The 22,815-nt window shown below is 42.1% G+C and overlaps 1 protein-coding gene across 3 annotated transcripts in view; it reads right to left on the bottom strand.

The window, feature by feature from the left end:
- armh1 (armadillo like helical domain containing 1) overlaps positions 1-22,814 on the bottom strand; it is a 71,604-nt gene extending 48,790 nt beyond the window's left edge. For 2 of the 3 annotated variants that reach the window (XM_059648250.1, XM_059648253.1), the window contains exons 1-4: positions 22,718-22,814; positions 15,670-15,769; positions 12,894-13,125; positions 7,679-7,747 (exon numbers count right to left, since the gene is read on the bottom strand). In XM_059648250.1, coding sequence (XP_059504233.1) covers positions 7,679-7,747; positions 12,894-13,099 — 275 coding nt within the window. In that variant the 5' untranslated portion in view covers positions 13,100-13,125; positions 15,670-15,769; positions 22,718-22,814. The remainder of the gene's footprint in view (positions 1-7,678; positions 7,748-12,893; positions 13,126-15,669; positions 15,770-22,717) is intronic. The other variant, XM_059648252.1, reaches the window with a different exon arrangement.
- Between the last annotated feature and the right edge of the window lies 1 nt (position 22,815).

The following is a 22,815-nucleotide window of genomic DNA, read 5'->3' as shown; positions in this document are numbered from 1 at the left end:
TTCATTATGGATTTGGGAGAATCCAATAACAACCTCAATGAATTATAACTGTTTGAACATTGTGAGGACTTCCCTTTTATAGAACAAGCAATAGATGATTCCAAAAAGGAAGTTCAAAAGTCTTGCTTGCCACTGGCAGGGAAGGGTTTTGCACATTTAATACATCTGGTCTTTCCATAGACGAACAGAAAGATGAAGAAAACAACTGAAAGGTTGTCAAAGACCAGCTCAAGGTAATGATTAACTTCAGGATTATCAGACGAAGTCATATCATGTAGACAACAACCAAAGTGTTTATGGATAATTTTATCAAAAGGTGCTGCAGCAGAGGGCATTTTGTGGACAAAAAGGTGTCCACAAAATACTGACATCTGATGAATTAAATCTTAAATTTTCCACAGCAAGCTTTTTTTTCGCCCAAGCTAAATGCAAAATATTGAAACTCTTTTTTCATTTAGGTCATGACATTTAGGACACCATTTGGATGGACCTGTTTCCATAGTTGCTATTTGGGTCATACGGTAACCAAGACATATTTCAGCAGAGTATGGGTAGGATTGTTGAGAAGGTACCACAATGATTACATCTGACACACTGTGCAAATTACCTTATCTATATAATGGCATAGATATTCCTTTTGATCTACACATTGATGCTGTAGACTACAAAATGGAAGACATTCTCAAGGTTGATCTGTTATGTTTTGGCAATTAGCACCTGCTGAAGATGAACAGCTATTAATATTGTAAAAAAATTATTATCCAGAGATGGTTTCTCGTAATTAAGGAGGTTCCTGAGAAAATCTGTTCATTGTGGCAAGACAGTGATAAACTTAGTGTATCATGACAAAGACAAACAAGTCCTAATACCAAAAGTATTAGGCCTTAATTTCATGACCAGGGGACAAACAAGTATTGAAAACCTAAGATGGTTAGCACATGAATCTCTGTACTAGGCAGGGATGAATCGAGATATTCAATGACTAACGAAAGCACAAAAGGAATACCAAAACGTATCAACTCCAGCAGTGAGAGAAGCCTCTACATCCACATGGTGATTTATCCAAGCCCTAGATGAAAGAAGCAATTAACTTATTCATAGTGCATAGGGAAGATAACTTTCTTGTGTTTATTCTCTAAATTTCCCAGGCTTTTGTATACCTGGAGCATAACTTCACGGTTCTTGAACTCAATCCCTCTATTAATGAGGGATAGCCATCCCCGACATGATGAATGCTATTTTCAGTTTATTTAGCATTTCAAGATGTGCATTTATTGGAGGATTGTCCAAGTCACATTATCACTTCATTATACATTCTCAAACAGTCCAGCAGAGTATGCACCATCAAATCAATGATCATTAAGCATTGAACAACTAACCAAGACCATCACAGTGCTGCATTTCATGCATTTCCAGAACACCTGAAACGCAGAAGGTAAATACAAACAACACTACCCAGCAACCAATTGTCTAATCATGGATATCCAGGAGATACTTCTTCAAAGACAGAGGAAAGAATGAAAGTGATTCACAGTGAGCAAACAGATACAGAACTACCGAAACTGCACAAGGTTAGAGCATGCGGGTTAAAAATACAAATGCAAGGATTTGGATGCCAGCAAAAGGTTTTAAAATATGCAACCTGTCAGGATCATACAAAGACATTACTGTTCATGGTACAACATTGCAAGTGAACAAAAGCCAACTCAGGCCAATGCACAGCAGACTGATCAATGGTGCTATCTAAGGACCCTTGTTGAATTGCAGTTGTGCATCTTTTAGATTGCATACATTACGGCTGAAGAGCTTTGGTGGTGGAGGGAATGAATGCATGTGGTTGTAGTGCCAAAAAAGTGGCCACTTTGTCCTGACTGGTGTCATGCTTCTTGAGTGTTGCTCCTCTGGTCCAGGCAAGCTTTCTGTGAAAAATCACTCAGAATGTGGATATCACTGGCTGGCCAGTACTTATTGCCCTGCATCCATTTGCCCTTTATGATGGTGGTGAGCTGCCTTCTTGAACCGCTGCAGTTCATGTGCTATAAGTAGACCCACAATGGTGTGAAGGAGGTAATTCCAGGATTTTGACACAGCAATCGTGAAGGAATGGTAATAGAACAGAGAACATAGAACAGTACAGCACAGTACAGGCCCCTCGGCCCATGATACTGTGCCAAACTTTTATCCTAATCCTAAGGTCTATCTACCCTCCACCCCTACCTTACACTATCATCCATATGCCTATGAAATAGCCGCTAAAATGCCCCTAATGAGGCCAACTCCACTACCCTCTCCGACAATGCATCCCACACCCCTGCCACTCTGAGTAAAAGACCTACCTCTGTTGTCTCCCTTATATCTACCTTCACTCACTTTAAAACTATATCCCCTCATAATAGCTACCTCCACCCTAGGAAAAAGTCTCTGGCTGTCGACTCTATCTATACCTCTGAATATTTTGTGCACCTCTATCCAGTCACCTCTCATCCTTCGTCGTTCTAAAGAGAAAAGCCCGAGCTCTCTCAACCTTTCCTCATAAGACCCTCCCTCCATTGCAGGCAACATTCTGTTAAATCTCCTCTACACCTTTTCCGATGCTTCCACATCTTTCCTGTAATGAGGTGACCAGAACTGGGCACAATACTCCAGATGTGGCCGACCCAGGCTTTTGTATAGCTGGAGCATAACTTCACGGTTCTTGAACTCAATCCCTCTGTTAATGAAAGCTGACACACCATACACCTTCTTAACAACTCTATCCACCTGGGTGGCAGCTTTCAGGGAACTATGAACATGAACCCCAAGATCTCTCTGCTCCTCCACACTGCCAAGAATCTTTTCCATATCCCTATATTCTGCTTTCAAGTTTGTCCTTCCAAAATGAATCACCTCACTCTTTTCAGGGTTAAACTCATCTGCCACTTCTCAGCCCAGCTCTGCATCCAATCAATGTCCCTTTGTAATCTAGAACTGCCCTCCATACTGTCCACAACGCAACCCACCCTCGTATCATCCACGAACTTACTAATTCACCTTTCCGCTCCTTCATCCAAATCATTTACAAAAGTCACAAATAGAAGAGGACCCAGAACAGATCCCTGTGGTACACCACTCGTAACTGAGCACCATGTTGAATATTCTTCATCCACTACCACCCTTTGTCTTCTAAGAGTCAGCCAATGCTGAATCCAATCTACCACATTTCCCCCTATTCCATGCCTCCTCACTTTCTGCATGAGCCTACCACCGGGAACCTTATCAAATGCCTTACTTAAATCCATCCAGTGCTCCACCTTCATCCATGTGTTTGGTCACCTCTTCAAAGGATTCAGTAAGGCTTTTGAGGCATGATCTATTCCTCACAAATCCATGCTAACTATCACAAATCAAACTGTGCCTTTCCAACTGATCATAAATCCTATCTCTCAGAGCCCTTTCCCATAATTTGCCCACCACTGATGTAAGACTAACTGGCCTGTAATTTCCAAGGTTATCCCTATTCCTTTTTTGAACAAGGGAATGACATTCGCCTCTGTCCAATCTTCCGCTACTATACCCATGGACAGCGAGGACGAAAAGATCATCGCCATGCGTCCTCTGATCTCTTCTCTCGCTTCCCATATAATACTTGGATAAATCCCATCAGGCCCAGGGGACTTATCTATCTTCAAGTTCCTCAAAATTCCTAGTACATCTTCCTTACTAATATTGACCTCCTCTAACCTACCAGCCTGTTTCACACTGTCCTCCTCGACAACTAGGTCCCTCTCAGTTGCGAATACCAAAGAAAAGTATTCATTAAGGACCTCTCCTATCTCTTTAGGCTCCATGCAAACATTCTCTTCCAATCCTTGATCGGCCTCACCCTTTCTCTGGTCATTCTCTTATTCCTCACGTACATGTTAAAAGCCTTGGCATTTTCCTTGATCCAACTGCCAAGTTTTTCTCATGCTCCCTTATAGCTCTCCTAAGCCCTTTCTTCAGCTCCTTCCTGGATAACTTGTATCCCTCTACAGCCTTTTCCATTCCTTGTTTCCTGAACCTTACATAAGCATCCTTCTTCCTCTTAACCAGTCATTCAACCAAGTTGAGAAGCAAGGTTCCCTCACTCAACCACATCTTCCCTGCCTGCTAGGGACAAACATACCACACGCAGTATGCATTCCTTAACCAGTCTCCACATTTCAATAGTGCTCTTCCCCGGCAGCATCTGTTCCCATTTTATGTTACTCAGTTCTTGCCTAACTGAACTGTAATTACCCTTCCCCCAATTTACCCTGCTGTATGTACCTATCCTTTTCCATGACGATTGTAAAAGTAACAGAGTTATGATTGCTACCGTCAAAATGCTCTCCTACCAACGGGTCTAACACTTGGCCTGGTTCATTGCCAAGCACCAAATCCAAAGTGGCCTCTCCTCACGTTGGTCTATCTACATGCTGTGTCAGGAATCGTTCCTGAATGCACTGTACAAAATCTGCTCCATTTAAACTATTACAACTAAAAAGTTTCCAATCAATATTTGGAAAGTTTAAGTCACCCATGACTACAACCCTATGACTTCTGCATCTTTCCAGTATCTGCCTCCCAATCCACTCCTCCACTTCTCTGCAACTATTACGGGGTCTGTAAAATACCGCCAAAGTGACTGCTCCGTTCTTGTTCCTGACCTCAAGCTGAACTGACTCTGTAGACATATTATTCTCAAACTGCCTTTCAGTAGCTGCTGTACTAGACCTAATTAGCAATGCCACTGCCCTGCCTCTTTACCTATTTCTTTGAAAGCATCTAAATCCCAGAACTTCCAACCTTTCCTCTCCCTGAGTAACACAAGTTTCTGTAATGGCCACAACATCGTAGCTCCAAGTACTGACCCATGCTCTTAAGTTCATTCGCCTTATTTCTGACACTTCTAGCATTGAAGTATACACACCTCAAACCATCTGTGTCCACAATTACGTTCCATTGACTGCATTTCTTTATTAACAACCTCACTCCCTGTTGTGTCTGTTGGTAATATATTTCCAATTCAGGATAATGAGTGGCTTGAAGGGCTACTTGGAGGTGGTAGTGTTCCATGTATCTGCTGCCCATATCCTTCTACATGGAAGTGGTCTCGGATATGGAAGGCACTGTCTGTTCTGCAGTGCATTGTATAAATGGTACACACTGTTGGTGAGTGTCAGTGGTGGAGATAGTGGATGTTTGTGGATATGGTGCCAATCAACTGGGCTGCTTTATCTAGATGATGTCAATCTGTTTGAAGGTTGTGGGAGCTGCATTCATCCAGATATGTGGGAAGCATTCTATCAAACTCCAGACTTGTGCCTTGTAAATGGTGGACAGGCTTTAGGAAATCAGGAGGTAGGTTCTGCTGCAGTATTCCTAACTTCTGACCTGCTATTGTAGCCAAAGCATTTACGTGGCATGTTCCAGTTGAGTTTCTGGTCAATGATAACTCCCAGGATTTTGATATGGTGGATTCAGTGATAATAACGCCAATGAATATCAAGGTGTGGTGGTTTATATTTATATATATTTTATTTTATGCTCTCTATCTCTCTGAAACTTGAGTGTTAGACACATAAACAGAAATTCTTGCAGAAACTCAGCAGGGCTGGCAGCATCTGTGAGGAGAAAGCAGAGTCAACGTTTCAAGTTTGGTGATTCTTAATCACAGTGATGGGCAACTGCAGCTCCTGCGATAATCAACCTGAAACCCTCCATAATATTGTCCTTGCTAATTTTTTCAACTTTTGATTGCAGATCTAAAAGAATGACAAAAGCAGATGAGAGCAGAAGGTGATAGTACAGGGTTGCTTTTTGGACTGGAGGCCTTTGACCAGCAGTGTGTCACAAGGATCGATGCTTGGTTAGTAAGTTTGCAGATGAAACCAAAATAGGTGGTGTGATGGACAGTGAAGAAGATTATTTCACAGTACAATGGGACCTTGATCAAATGGCCAATGGGACAGGGAGTTTAATTTGGAAAAATGCGAGGTGTTATATTGGATGTTATTGAAAATGATCATTATCTGACATTTGTGTGCGGCAAGTGTTATGTGCTATTTGTCAGCCCAAGCCTGTATATTTTCCAAGTCTTGTTGCATTTTAACATGAACTGCTTTAGTGTGTTGCAGCTGATCTGCATCATCAGTGAACATCCCCACTTCTGCCCTGACCCTGAAAGGAAGGTCATTAATGAAGCAGCTGAATTAGGCTGGGCCTGGGATATTACCGTGAGGAATTCAAGCTGAGATATCTTGAAGCTGAGATGACTGGCCTCCAACAAACGTAATCATCTTCCTATATTCCAAGTCTGACTTCAACCAGCAGAGAGTTTGCCCCCAGTTCCCAATGACTCCAGTTTTGCTAGGGCTCCTTGATGCTGCTCTTGGTTGAATCCAGTCTTGATGTCAAGGGCTATCACTCTTTTGCACTGACATGGTGGGCTCTTTCACTGTTGAAGACAACAATATTTGTGGAGACTCCTCACCAATGAGTTGTTCAACTGTCCACCACTATTCACTACAGGATATGACAGCACTGCAGAGGTTAGATTTGATCCATTTGTGCGGGATCACTTAGCTCTGTCAATCTCATACTGCTATATAGTCAATTTTTGGTCAAAGCATTACACTGATGTTTGAAATGTTATTCTTATAAACTGTCTTACCTGTTTACATGATTAGTGAATTGAAAGCACCTGTCTGAATACAACCATGTATATCTGCTTGAGATAATTTTTATTTTTTGAAAAAGGGGAAGTTGTATTGTGTCTTAATGTCACAATGGCAATATGACTTTAAGAGAAATGGTCATGATATCATCACAGTATGTGACCTAAGGATGCAACAATCTCACATTTCACCTTACCTTGGATCACTTGAAGAATAACACTTTATTGGCAGCACTGTTACCTGATAGAATAATATTAGTTCAGCTGCTATCTATTGGATTCTTCAATACTATCATATCCAACCCAGATTCTTATGTCATGGAAATAACACAAGCACTATTGCATTGAATAAAAACATCCGTTAGCCACAACTCACATCAAAATGTAGTTAAACTATCTGCACAACCTAAAAAGAAAAACATATGTAACACAATTTCACAAATTTAAAATAAACAAAAATTTGAATGAGTTGCAAATAAGTAAAACCAAGAGGCCAAATAAGTAGGAGTGTTTAAAAAGCACATCTTTCAGAATAACTGACAGAAATACACAAATTGATGTTCTGAAAGTGTATAGTGGCACAGTGATGGAGATAATGTTGTATATAAACAGTTACAGTAATTGTTATCCTGATTAGGCAAGAATTAGAACTGTTTGAGTGTTTTGTGTGTTACAAGGCCACTGTAAGAGAAGCCACAGAAATAATTAGTAATGTTGCTGGGTTCTCGATCCCAAAGGTATCCCTGTAATGAACTTTGGGGTGAAAGACAAGAGCCTTTCCACAGATGCACAGAAAGTGAGTGACAACTGTTACATGTCTGTTGTCTACTTTCTAGCACCATCGAAAAGTAGCATTTGTAGAGCTCTTGGATCAATGGCCTTATTTCCAAATAAATATTTGGCATGTGCAGTAGGAAACGGCCAAAGGTTCAGATTTTTCACTTAGAAACAAAGAACAACTGATGATATAAACATTATTGCAATGATTAAATTAAGGCTTACCCACTTGTTGCAGACAAAAATACACCAATGGCTTGTAACTGTTCAGTTACACAGGTACCAACCATGTAGCTGTTCAAAGATGTTAAGTACTTCAGAAAATATTGATCATTCACCTGCTATATGGCACAACACAGCCATGGTTCCAACTTCCAGAAAAAAGAAATATAACACACATTTCTAATTTATGGATAATTAAAGAAATGAAGGTAGTAAATTATTTTAAAGACTCTGCAATAGTTAGATTTTCCAAGAGTAGAAGCAAGATATATAGAAGTACACAAATATTTTATTTTATGCTCTCTATCTCTCTGAAACTTGAGTGTTAGACACATAAACAGAAATTCTTGCAGAAACTCAGCAGGGCTGGCAGCATCTGTGAGGAGAAAGCAGAGTCAACGTTTCAAGTTTGGTGATTCTTAATCACAGTGATGGGCAACTGCAGCTCCTGCGATAATCAACCTGAAACCCTCCATAATATTGTCCTTGCTAATTTTTTCAACTTTTGATTGCAGATCTAAAAGAATGACAAAAGCAGATGAGAGCAGAAGGTGATAGTACAGGGTTGCTTTTTGGACTGGAGGCCTTTGACCAGCAGTGTGTCACAAGGATCGATGCTTGGTTAGTAAGTTTGCAAATGAAACCAAAATAGGTGGTGTGATGGACAGTGAAGAAGATTATTTCACAGTACAATGGGACCTCGATCAAATGGCCAATGGGACAGGGAGTTTAATTTGGAAAAATGCGAGGTGTTGCATTTTGTTAAGACAAACCAGGTCAGGACTTATATGAGCAATGGTAGAGCCATGGGGACTATCGTCAAACAAGGAGACCTAGAGATGCAGGTGCATAGCTCCTGAGAGGTGAAGTTGCAGTTGGACGGGGTGGTGAAGAAGCATTTGACATGCTTATCTTCAATGGTCAGAACAGTCAATAAAGGAGTTAGGAGCCTTGTTGTGGCTGTACAGCATGTTGATAAGGCCGCTTTTATTGTACTGCGTATAATTCTAATCACACTTCTAAAGGATGTTGTCGAGTGCATAAAAGATTTACATAGATGTTGCTGGGACTGGAGGGTTTGCATTATAGGGAGAGTCTCAATAGGCTGGGTCTTTTCTTCCTGGAGCATCGGAGGCTGAGGGGTGACCTTATACAGGTTTATAAAACCATGAGGTGCGTGAATAAGGTGAATGGCCAAAGTCTTTTTCCTAGGGTGGAGGGGGGAGTCCAAAACTATACAGCATAAGTTCAAGGTGAGAGGGGAAAGATTTAAAAAGGATCTGAAGGATAACTTTTTCAAGCAGAAGGTGGTGCGTATATGGAATAAGCTGCCAGAGGAAGTGGTGGAGGCAGATACAATTACAACATTCAGAAAGTATCTGTACCAGTCAATGAATAGGAAGGGTTTGGAGGGATTGGGGGCAAATGCAGCTAGGTAGGATTAGGATGTCTGGTCAGCAGAGACAAGTTGGATCAAAGGATCTGTTTCTGTGCTGTATGACTCTGTGAATCTGAGAAAAAAAAACGACTGCAGAGATAAATTGGAAGAAAAACAACAAGAAGCAACGCAGGCTTTGCTAAAGAGACAAAAGGAACATTGTTTCCTTTTCTGTCAACTGTGCAAATGCTGTATTCAGGAGCTGTATTCAGGGAAATTTGAGGATGTTGCAGCTGCTTCTTTTTATTCAAAGCACCGGGTTAACCAGAAGTGGACATGTAGTACACATGGCTGTCACTGAGAGTTCAGACAAAGGTGTTCTATTAAATTCACACCATCAAGATTATTGCGAGCAGTGCTGAGGAGATTCTGTCAACTTCCATCCCTAATAACAAAGTGCAGCATCTTGTAAATATCTGATGTCACACTAATTGGCTTACGATTCTATGTTTTCTCTCCTTCTCCTTTAACAAATAGTGGAATCACATTTCCTAACACAAGATTCATTCTAACATCTAGGGAATTCTGTAAAATCAAAAACAATCTACCACTATATCTGTAGTCTTAAAATGCTAGATTATGAATCATCAAACCAGGAATATTATTCAGCTTGAAGTGCCGATAATTTCTCAGGTGCTATTTCTTCACAAATATTCATAAATTATTCACTTTTACTAGAAGTGATTTCCCACAACTCTGGAATCTTTTTTGTGCCTGCTACCATGAAACCAGATGCCATTTCCTCATATCCCACTATAACACCTCCCATCTCTCCCAGTAGGCATTCACATTTATTCTCACGATTCTCTCTCTTTTTATTTATCTGTAGAATCTATTACAAGCTGTTTCTATGTTTCCAGTTAATTTACTCCAACATTCCAGTTTGTTTTTGTTTCTCAACTTCTTTGTCATGCTTTGCAGAATTTTAAAATACCAATCCCTTTCCAGTTACATTAAAGTCTCTTCCTTTAGTCCATCAATTACTCTTGAGGTGTTGTTGGCCCTGGTTGGATTACCTTCCCAATTGAATTTTTAATCCTTTAGCAAATGTGTTATTATTAATTATTAATTGCTAATTATAGATTTTTAAAAAATTATTCTTGTCTGCCTACTATAATATTTCTTTACTTTTTTACCTATGTACTTGAACCAACTTGTACCTGCCCCCACACCTCCTCCATCACCCACATCTCAGGCCCCAAGATGACTTTCCACATCAAGCAGATGTTCACCTGCACATCTGCCAATGTGGTATACTGCATCCGCGGTACCCATTGTGGCTTCCTCTACATTGGGGAAACCAAGCGGAGGCTTGGGGACCACTTTGCAGAACACCTACGCTCCGTTCACAATCAGCAACTGCACTTCCCAGTCGCAAACCATTTTAACTCCCCCTCCCATACCTTAGACGACATGTCCATCCTGGGCCTCCTGCAGTGCCACAACGATGCCACCCAAAGGTTGCAGGAACAGCACCTCATATTCCGCTTGGGAACCCTGCAGCCCAATGGTATCAATGTGGATTTCACAAGCTTCAAAATCTCCCCGCCCCCCCACTACATCTCAAAACCACTCCAGCTCATCCCCGCCACCCTAACATATTCTTCCTCACACCTATCCCCTTCTCCCACCTCAAGCCGCAAATCTATTTCCCACCAACTAACCTCATCCTGCCCCCTTGACCTGTCCATCCTCCCCGGACTGACCTATCCCCTCCCTAACTCCCCACCTATACTCACCTCTACAGGCTCCATCCCCACCCTTTTAACTTGTCTGTCTCCTCTCCCCTATCTTCTCCTCTATCCATCTTTGATCTGCCTCCCCCTCTCTCCCTATTTATTTCAGAACTCTCTTCCCATCCTCCTTTTCTGATGAAGGGTCTAGGCCTGAAACATCAGCTTTTGTGCTCCTAAGACGCTGCTTGGCCTGCTGTGTTCATCCAGCTCCACACTTTGTTATCTCTTATCCCTCACATATACATTTACTTTGCCCAGATTAAAAGCATTAATTTCAGACTTAGCTTTCAAATTCTCAAACTTAATTGAAAATTCATAAAAGATCACAGAGTCCCTATAGTGTGGAAACAGGCCTTTCGGCCTAACAAATCTACAGAGACCCTTGAAGCATCCCGCCCAGATCCATTCCCCTAAAACCTACCTAAGTTACACATCCCTGAACACTACGGGCAATTTAGCATGGCCAATCCAGCTAGCCTGCACATCCTTGGCCTGTGGGAGGAAACCGGAGCACCCGGAGGAAACCCACGTAGACACAAAAGAATGCGCAAACGCCACACAGTCGCCTGCGGGTGGGATCAAACCCGGTTCCCTGGTGCTGTGCAGCAGTGGTGCTAACCAGTGAGCCACCATGCTGCCCATGTTCTTTCATATTATGATCATCCTTCCCCAAAAGGTTCCTTTATTACAAGATTATGAATTAACATTGAATTCTTATCAGCAAAAGGTCCAAATTTAGAATTCTAATTCACTTCTTCAAAACCTCCAGTGCCTCACCCCCCTCTCTGTATGCCTCCAAGAACACAGAGTTCCTCCAACTCAAACCTCTCTGCCTTCACTCTACAAATGGGCAATAATTCCTTAGCTTGTCTAATTTCTATACTCAGGAATTCCTGTCCAAACTCAGCTTCTCTACTTGCCTTCTTCACATCCTTCATAAATCTTTCCCCCCTCACCTTAAATCTATACTGTCTAGTATTGGACTCCCCCACCTCAGGAAAAAGACCTTGGCTATTCACCCTAACCATGTCCTTCATGGTTTTATAAGCCTCTATAAAGTCATACTTAAAGCCTCCGATGCTCCAGGCAAAAAAGCACCAGCCTATTCAGCCTCTCCCACAACTCAAATCCTCCAGTCCTGGCAACATCTTTGTAAATCTTTCCTGCACCCAGCAACATCCTTCCGATAGAATGGCGATCAGAATTGTACACAGTATTCTGCGTGTTTAATAATCTTTGTAAAACCCAATTATTTAACTCCAGTGATCCTCTTCCAGAAATGGCCCTGAAGTGTTACCTCTGCTTTCTGTCCACAGATGTTACCAAATCTGCTGAATTTCTCTAGCAATTTGTTTTCATTTCAGATTTTCAGCATTCCCAGTTCTGTTTTTGCCTTTAACCAAGCATTTGATCATTCTTGCTTTAGATTTTTCTCAGATTCTCATATATTATAGTGGGAGACCATTCTGCCAATCATGTCTGCACCACCTTCCACAACTTGGCCTATTCCCCATAATAAGTATTTCCTTTGCAAATATAGCCTAATTAGATTAGATTAGATTACCTACAGTGTGGAAGCAGGCCCTTCGGCCCAACAAGTCCACACTGCAACTTGAAGCATCCCACCCCGACCCATCCCCCTATAACCCACACACCCTTGAACACTACAGGCAATTTAGAATGGCCGATCCACCGAGCCTGCACATTTTTGGACTGTGGGAGGAAACCAGAGCACCCGGAGGAAACCCACGCAGACCCGAGGAGAATGTGCAAACTCCACACAGACAGTTGTTTCAAATGTTGTTTCAAAGTTACTGTTCAATCTTCCACCAGCCTTACAGGCTGTGTCTGATAATTTCATGTCAAATTCAGACTACAGTAGGCCTACAATATACTCCTTTAAGAGAGACAAAAGTTCTATAATAACATACTGTTGTCCATTATTTCCCTCACTGATGTTGATTGAATTATTTATAAGTTAAGAAATATTCCCCACAATTTGATAGAAAACAGATGTTAAGATTCAGCCTAAAGAAAAGGATACGTTAATCTGAGCCATGCTGTCAATCTTGTGAGAAACAAACTGGCACCTTGAGCAAACTGTAGTTCCAGCTCTGGACCTGTTTTACCTTTATTTGTATTTATAAAATCATTCAACATACGATGTCGGACAGCTTTGGTGCCATTGTCCCACTCCTGCAGAAAACTCATCAGTCTAGAAATTTCCAGTTCTTCTTTCGATGAAGCCATTTTCAGAATTTAATTAATCTTGTCAGCTAAGGGGGAAGAAATGGTTAATGTCATATAACAGGCCACACATAGATGCAGATTTAACTGGGGCTGTATGAATAAGATGAGGTGAGGTGGGCAGGTGGTCTTAATCAGACAAGAGCTGCAATCTCAATTTTCTGATGTCGGGTTAAGTCTGAGAAATTCACAGCAGCATGTTAATGATGCAGCAACCACCACACTGCCTGATGGGGAGAATCTAGTGGTCATGCCAGGAATACTTATTAAAGGAGAACTAAGTAGGACTGAAGTTGATGGCAGACAGGAAACCTGTGCTTCCCGTTTCCCAATGACTTAAAAGGTGGCATGCATCAAGCGGGGTTCTTCAATTTTTACATCTGAGGTGAGATTTTATTTTTGCCTTTTCAGCAGCATGGGGAGGGGTATTGGAGAAACTCGATGATGTGGTAGCAGCAAGGACAAGAGACAGGGTTGGGTTGGGGTCCTGACAGTTGTGTTCTCAACTGGCAGTACAGAAGGACACTGACATATGTGGATGCAGCAAATGGAAGGAAGTGTCGGGCTCCATTTTATACAGCATGGTCCATCACTGAGAATATCAGAACTTGTCTACCCAACTGAGAGGCAGTTGTGCCATACATAGCAGATCGACAGTAAAATATGAAATATCAATCTTCAGGCAGAGCACATCAGTTCTCTGAGAGAGGTTCATGTCATAGCAAGAGTAGACCAAGGATGACAGAGTAAGATTTTGGATTATGGTAGGATTTCAAGGGTGGAGTATAGGAGGCAAAGAAAATAGATCGTAAGACATAGGAGTTCAAGGATTAATGGCTGTGAGTTAAGGATAAAGGGACTCTGATATGTGGGAATCTTCCAAAAGTATGGTAACAAGATTACAGAGTCATTCTATTCTGGTTAGGAGTGGCAGGTAAGCCTGGTAGGTTTAGAGAACATGGACGAATAAAGACAACGAGGTGCTAGTCAAGAATTTAAAAAATCATTTATGAGATATAAACAACTGGGTTCAAGTGAATATCTTGAACAGTACAAAGAGAAGAGGGGCATTCTTAAGAGGGAGATCAGGAAGGCAAAGACAGGATATAAGATAGCCTTGGCAAATAAGATTAAGAACAACCCAAAGAGGCTCAACAAGCATACTAAGAGCAACAGAGCAACTAGACAGAGAGTGGGGCCCCTTAAACAGCAAAGAGATCATCTTTCTGTTGAACCTCAGGAGATGGGAGAGATATTAAATGACTATTTAGCATCAGTTTTTACTGAGGAGAAAGAAATGGAGGGCACAGAACTCAGGGAAATAAATATTGATGCTTTGAAAACAATTCACATTACGGTGGCTCAGTGGTTAGCACTGCAGCCTCACAGCACCAGGGACCCGGGTTCAATTCCAGCCTCGGGTAACTGTCTGTGTGGAGTTTGCACATTCTCCCCGTGTTGTGCATGGGTTTTCTCCCACAGTCCAAAGATGTGCAGGCTAGGTGGATTGGCCATGCTAAATTGCCTGTAGTGTTCAGAGGTGTGTGGGTTGTAGGGGGATGTGTCTGGGTAGGATGCTCCAAGGTGCCTGTTTCCACACTGTAGGGAATTTAATCTACATACAAAGCACTGGTGGAGGTCTTTCAAAGTATAAGGGTGGATAAATCTCCCAGATTTGATATTGTGTATCTCAGGACTTTGTGGGAAGTTAGGGAGGAAATTGTTGGATCCCTTGCAGAAATATTTGTATCATCTATAAATATGGGTGAGGTGCTTAATGACTGGAGAGTGACTAATGTTATGCCTTTGTTTAAGAAAGGATGTAAGCAGAAGCCTAGGAACAAGAGATCCATGAGTCTCACTTTGGTCGTGGTTAAGTTATTGGAGGGGATTCTGAAAGATAGGATTAAATGCATTTGGAGAGGCAAGAAAAGATTGGGGGTAGTCAGCATGGTTTTGTGCAAGGGAAATCATGTAATACAAACTTGATTGAGTTTTTTTGCTGAATTAATATTGATGAGAGCAGAGCAGTAGACATTCTTTATTTAGACTTCAGAAAAGCCTTTGACAAGGTTCCACATGGTAGACTAACTACTGAAGTTAGATCACATGGGATCCAAGGTGAACTTGTCAATTGGATATAAAATTGGCCTAACAACAGGAGACAGACAATGATAGCATAAGGTTGTTTTTTGGACCGGAGGCTTGAGACTAGCCATGTCCTACAGGGATGGGTGCTGGGTCTACATTTGCTTGTCATTTATATCAATGATTTTGTTGAGAATATAGAAAGCATGGTCAGTATACAGATTACACCAATTGGTAGTATGGTGGACAGTGAAGAAGGTTATTTCAAGATTACAGTAAGATGTTGAACAGTTGGGTCAATGGGTTGAAGAGTGGCCAAAGTTTAATTTGGATAAATGCAAGGTATTGCATTTTGGTGAAACAAACAGAGTTATGACTTATACAATTAAAAGTATGGCCTTGGGTAGCGTTGTAAACTTAGAGATCTAGGGGTTCAGGTACATAATTCTTTGAAGTTTGCATCACGGATAGATAGGCATGCTTACCTTCATTGCTCAGACTTTTGGGAACGCAGTTGGTACGTTATGCTGGGGTTGTACAGCATGTTGTGCTGCTTCTGGAGTACAGTGTTCAGATCTGGTCTCCCTGTTGTAGGAAGGATATTATTAAGCTGGAGGAGGTTAAGAAGAGATTTACTAGTATGTTGCCAGGAAAGGAGTATCGGAGTTATAAGGTGTGTCTGGATAGGCTAGGACTTCTTTCACCGGAAAAATTGCCTGATAGAGGTTTATGAAATAATAAGGGGTATAGGTTAATAGCAGGTATCTTTTCCTTAGAGTGGGGATTTCAAGACTAGGAGGTATATTTTTAAGCTGAGAGGAGAAAGATTTTAAAAAGACATGAGGGCATTTTTTTTTATATGTACAGAGTGGTTCATGTGTGGAATGACCTTCCAGAGGAAGAGATGGATATGGGTACAGTTACAACATTTAGAAGACATTTAGATAAATACACGAATAAGAAATGTTTGGAGGGATGTGGGCAAAGTGCAGGCTGGTGGGGCTAATTTAGTTTGGGATTATGGTTGGTATTCTCAATTGTCTGAGAGCTAAGAGTTGATGAAGACTGGTAGGAAGGGCCTGAGATCTGCCACCTCCAAGCAGTTAGCCTGTTCCACAAAGCTCCAGTCAGCCTCTGAAAGTTGGTCTTAACAAGCCTGAATGGTCTCAGCAAATAGCCCCTTGCAGCAGGTTGTTCTGCTGCAGCCATTCTCCCACAGCCTGATTCAGGGAAATGAGGTGGGCATTATCTGCGATTGCAGTGTGACCCGCCCATCTCTGTGCTTACCTGCACCTGCACCTCATAGTTCTTCTCCCAGTCCAGCAAATCTCAGGTGGACAATGCCCAACACCTTTTATTTAGTTCATGTTGTGTATTTGCTAATGGGTTCATACATTCAATACTTTTGCAATCTTGCGTGATGGAAGAGAGGCTTTACAAGAGGTGGGTTACAATTGCACAACAATATAGGCCACAAGATCATCAGCCAGCACTAGTCGACAGGGAGAAAGATCATAAGGAAGGCAACCAGGGCAATCGTTGTCACCAAAGAGCATTGGAGTGCAAGTGCATTTCAGAAAGTGCTGCTACTATCTTCAAGTGTCTGACATGCATTGCCAGAGATGGCTGGGGTTTAACCAGGTGGTCACTAACCTCTGGGCACTCCTTTACACCATGCAACACCAGGGTTTTAGAAGGACCTTGATACTAGTCATCCTCATCATGACTGTAGATCTAAATTTCAAGGACAGCTCATTCTAGAGATCCACAAGAGGCACGTGGTATTTCCCAGGCTGCAATAATTGGCATGTAAGAGATATAATCAATGCCCAGTTCAAATGAATCAAATAACTTATTCAATTCTCGTCACATCAGATACTGGTAGCCAGGCTGCAAGAAGCCACTGGCTTCAGTAGTGTACACTCTTCCTACAACACAGCGTGTAATTGACTACACTCAGGTTACTATTAGAGGTCTCTGGGAGCCCAGCTAGCTACATTTGTAAGTCGGAAGGAGTTTCATTTATTTAACATTCAAGTAGTCTGTGACCACCAGAAAATAAAATTATACAGGTGTGTCACAGATAGTAGGAACTGCAGATGCTGGAGAATCTGAGATAACAAGGTGTAGAGCTGGATGAACACAGCAGGCCAAGCAGCATCAGAGGAGCGGGAAAGCTGACATTTTAGGCCTAGACCCTTCTTCAGAAAAAGACCCTTTCTGAAGGAGGGTCTAGGCCCAAACATCAGCTTTCCTGCTCCTCTGATGCTGCTTGGCCTGCTGTGTTCATCCAGCTTTACACCTTGTAATAACAATATGGGTGTGTGTCCACTTCGCAAGACCTTCTCATGATTCATGCAGCTTACGTCATTTTCAGCCACCAGAACTACCCGAGGCCCCCATCCAAATGTAAGATTGGGTGACAAGGATTATCTCTTCAGGACGAGGCTCATGGCCCCAGTGTGTCATACCCCTAGTCGACGAATAGCAATCATTCGGCTGGCCATTGATTTTCTGAAAAAGTGCTTCTTCAAATAGTGCTTCTTGACTGCTCTGGCTAGGATGTCCGTGATTGTCATATTTGCAGAGATAGCAGACTAGGAAAGGAACTGCTGTGCAAGTATTGAGGAGCAACGCTTCTCAGACAATGATCATGATGATAGAGAGGAATATAAGAAACAGGGAAGATGTAATGGATCCTCTCTATAAGGCCAAAGCCATGGGCAGACCTATGGGGTTTTCATTTGTAACTTCACCATCAATCATTTTGCTCAAGAATGAAGAAACTATCTGATCATTGCTAGATCCCCTACATAGCATTGGCTCTTCAGAATGTGCTAGCCTCCAACCCAGAGCTACCTCATCACCTACAGCCTTTAACCCTAGAAGGCTTGGAGGAAGGAACCTTTATCACATAGAATGAAAAGAGATGACTGCTGTTACCTTGAAACGTTTTCATTCTGAAATGGATCACAGAGACGGCCAATAACTGCTATATTCCTGACAGCAAAACTCTGATCAATCAGAATCTACCTGTGTGGTCTGAGTTTTTTTTAACTAAGATTACCAGTTGAGAGAAATTGAAGATCACTCCCTAAGTTTTGTTTCTTGTATGCAGTCCCAAATAGTGCAAGTCAAAAAGCTTCAACTTGTGATAATGCTTAGGTTCTGTGCTACAGAGCAATTATACCTTGGCATAAGCTTACAGTGTCTCATCACCCATGCCATCACTATAGATTCACAATGTCTTAATTTTTCATTTATGCCTACACATTGGTGTGACCTCAACATCAGCAACTGACTAAATTCAGACATCTAAGATTAATACCCAGTTACATGCAATGACTTAAATGGATGCTTTCTGCTGGGCTGAGGCATCGCTAGCCTGTCTACTAAAGGGAAATCCAAGACACCTGTGCATGCTCCACGCAAAGCCACTGCAGCAACAAGCCAATGGCTACTGCAACAAAGTGTAGGTTTTTGCACTGAATTGAACTGGCTCCCCAGATCTGCCACTAACTTCTCAATGGAAGAAGCTATATGTGCACACACTGAAGCTTAATTCGCATGGGCTCTTCCATGACCTGTACGATGTTCTGCAGTCTCGAACATCTTCACCTGACTTTCCATTGCCTGTCTGCATTTCCAGCAAGTTTATTGCAGCCAAGGCCAGAAGCCCAGCTACAGCCTGGCTGTTGTTAAAATTGCTATTCTTCCCTGGTCTGGCCTACGTGTGACTCCAGACCCACCATGTGGTCGACTCTTAACTGAGATTGGGGATGGGCAACAAATGCTGCCTGGCCAGCGATGCATTCATCTTAAGAATGAATGAAGAAAAAAGAAAGTTCTGGTCACCACACTACCAGAAAGATGTGGATGCTTTGGAGAGGGTACAGAAAAGGTTTTGGGGATTTTGGCTACGAAGAAAGTTTGCGGAGACTGGGTTTATTTTCACTGGAATGCAGAAGGTTATTTATAAGATAGTGATTGGCATGGATAGAGTGGAAAATAGGAGGCTTTTTCCCAGGGTGGAGGGGTCAATTAATTAGGGAAACAGGTTCAAGGTGCAGGAGGTGGGTGGGAGGGTTTGTTTAAAAGAGATATGCAAGGCAAGCTTTTCCACACAAAGTGTGGTGGGTGCCTGGAATGTGTTGTCAGAGGAGGTGGTAGAAGCAGGCGCAATAGCAGCATTTAGGAAGCACCTGGACAAATGCATGAATACGAAGGGAATAGAGGAATGCAGATCCTGTAAATGAAGACAGTTTTAGTACAGAATTCACTTCCCCTGCAATAAAAGAGAGAGACAGTTATATGTAACTAGAGGGGCAACATTCACTAAGCATGGGGCATTGAAACAGACTGAGTAATCACAAATATCCTAACTATGAGGTGGTCAGAATATTGGAATTATAAAGTACTAAATACTTTTTTCGAAAAGTACTAAAGGACGGTATCAATCATAATTCACAAAGATGCACAGTAATCAAGGGCAACCACTATAAGGTAAGATCATGTCTGACCAATTAAACTGAATATTTTGAGGAACTTTTAAAAAAAAAGAGGGTTGACGGGGATGGTGGACTTGGATTTTAGCCAAAAAAGCTTTAGACAATATCCAACATGGCAGACTGAATGGCAAGTAAAAGTTCACAGGATGCATCGGAAGCTGACAACAGGGACACAAATTTTTTGGAGTAGCATGAAACAAAGGCTAATTAATGATCAATAGGTACTTCTATGTCTGGAAAATTATTTCAAATTAGTGTTTCACAAGGTTCAATACTAGGTCCCTTGCAATTTTGTGATATAGATCAATGAGCTAGTTATAAATGCAGGGACACAATCAAGAAGTTTGTAGATCATGTAAAAACTGGCCATGCAGTTGGTAGAGTAAATTATATTGAGGAATAAAAGAATTATATCAGGGTTAGATAAATCTGGCCTATTTACTGTTGCCGATATCAACAACCAGTGGACAAAGAATTAAAGTAACTAGTAGAACAAGAAAGGAGTTGAGGGGAATGTACTTCACCAGAGAAAGGAGGATGAAATTGTTTAAATACTGGTAAAGGCAAAAGACCCTCATCACATTTAAGAAATAGTTAAATATAGAGTTGAGGTATGGTCATAAATACGGCTACAGACAAAGAGCTGAGAAATAGTTTTAGGTTGGATAGCAAAGTTAGAGTACGTGGATTAAAAGGGATGGTGATAAAATGAACATGAAATTGGTTAAGTAGCAGGACAGAGAACAAAGAGGTGAAGTTTTTTTTAAAATTTGGATTGGAGAAAGATACGGAGGGAGAGGCTATCCAGGAATCAATCTTATGGTCTCTGTTTTTCTGATATATAAAAAAAACTTTGATGCACAGGCATAGTTTCAAAGGCGGTCGAAAATATTCACCAGAAAATTTTGTGAACTGTGAGGGAGAGAGTCATAGAGTCAGAGCTGTCCAGGATGTAAACAGGCCCTTTGGTCCAAATTATCCCATTTGCCAGCATTTGGCTAATATCCCTTTAAACCCTTCCTATTCATGTACCCATCTAGATGCCTCTTAAATTGTTGTTATTGCTCAAGCCCTCCATCATTTCGTCTGGCAATTTATTCCATTCATGCACGACCCTCTCCATGAAAAAAACTGCCCCTTAGGTACCTTTTATATCTTTCCCCTTTCACCTTAAATGTATATCCTCTTGGTTTGGACTCCCCTCCCCCAGAAAAAAGACCTTGACTGTTCACTCTATCCATACCCCTCACGACTTTGTAAATCTCTATAAGGTCACCCCGCAGTCTCCAATGTTCCAGGGAAAATAGTCTAGCCTATCCAGCCTTTCCTTATGGCTCAAACCCTCTATCCTTGGCAATATCTTGAGAATCTTTTCAGCACCTTTTCAAACTTAATGTCTTTCCTAGAGCAGGGAGGCCAGAATTGAACACAACATTCCTAACCAATGTCCTGTACAGCAACAACATGACATCCCAACTCCTATACTCAATGCATGGATTAAAGGCAAATGTTCTTTGTGATCCTGTCTACCTGCAACTCCGTTTTGAAGGAATTATGAGCCTGTACCAACTCCCAAGCGCCTGATTTGTTTTACCAAAATGCAACACCTCACATTTATCTAAATTAAACTCAAACTGCCACTGTGATAAACTTCAAAAGGAAATGGACTAGCTTGATGTTTGGATGATGAGAAGCAAGTAAAATTTAGTGCAGACACATGACTTTTTTGAGAGGAATATAAAGGAGAAGCAATGCCCTCAACAGAGTCTCCCGCATTCCCGCAACTCGTCCCTCACACCTTGCCCCCGTAATAACCGCCAAGAGAATCCCCCTAGTCCTCAGATGCCACCCCACCAACCTCCACATACAATGCATCATCCTCCGACACTTCCGTCATCTACAATCCGACCCCACCACTAAAGACATTTTTCCATCCCCACCCTGTTTGCCTTCCGGAGAGACCACTCTCTCCAGGACTCCCCTGTCCACTCCACACTCCCCTCCAACCCCACCACACCCAGCACTTACCCCTGCAACCGCAGGAGGTGCTACACTTGCCCCCACACCTCCTTCTTCACCCACATCCCAAGCCCCAAGATGACTTTCCACATTAAGCAGATGTTCACCTGCACATCTGCTAATGTGGTATACTGCATCTGCTGTACCCATTGTGGCTTCCTCTACATCGGGGAAACCAAGCAGAGGCTTGGGGACTGCTTTGCAGAACATCCACGCTCGGTTCGCAATAAACAACTGCACCTCCCAGTCGTGAAACATTTCAACTCCCCCTCCAATTCCTTAGACAACATATCCATCTTGGGCCTCCTGCAGTGCCATAATGATGCCACCCCAAGGTTGCAGGAACAGCAACTTATATTCCTCTTGGGAACCCTGCAGCCCAATGGTATCAATGTGGATTTCACAAGTTTCAAAATCTCCCCTCCCCCCAACTACATCCCAAAACCAGCCCAGCTCGTCCCTGTCTCCCTAACCTGATCTTCCTGTCACCCATCCCTCCTCCCACCTCAAGCTGCACCTCCATTTCCTACCTACTAACCTCATCCCACCCTCTTGGCCTGTCCATCCTCCCCGGACTGACCTAACCCCTCCCTACCTCCCCACCTATACTCTCCTTTCCCCCTATCTTCTCCTCTATACATCTTTGGTCCGCCACCCTGTCTCTCCCTATTTATTCCAGAACCCTCTCCCCATCCCCCTTGTCTGATGAAGGATCTAGGCCCGAAACGTCAGCTTTTGTGCTCCTGAGATGCTGCTTGGCTTGCTGTGTTCATCCAGCTCCACACCTTGTTATCTTAGCAGGAAGATGGAATAAGGGTGGATAGTTCTTTCTGGGCTAGAGTCAACATGATGGGCCAAAAGTCCTCAGTTCTGGTACAACTATTTCTATATTTTTTCGACATGTTCAGTCGACTCAATTATGTTAGTACCAGGAACTTTTTTTTACTGAACTGGTGATATGACCACAATAAAAGCAGCAAAGCAATTTCACATAGAACAAACCTACCGTCAAATAAAGTAAACAGAATGCCAGTGATTGGCGTTTGCGTTAGCCAGCTATTGGATAAGCTTTTAAGAGGTGGACGCCAATTGGCCAATAGAAGC

The sequence above is a fragment of the Stegostoma tigrinum genome, chromosome 8 (assembly GCF_030684315.1).
Source record: "Stegostoma tigrinum isolate sSteTig4 chromosome 8, sSteTig4.hap1, whole genome shotgun sequence".
NCBI classification, from domain to species: domain Eukaryota; kingdom Metazoa; phylum Chordata; class Chondrichthyes; order Orectolobiformes; family Stegostomatidae; genus Stegostoma; species Stegostoma tigrinum.
The sequence above is the reverse complement of the archived record's forward strand: the minus strand, read 5'-3'. Positions and strand labels throughout refer to the sequence as shown.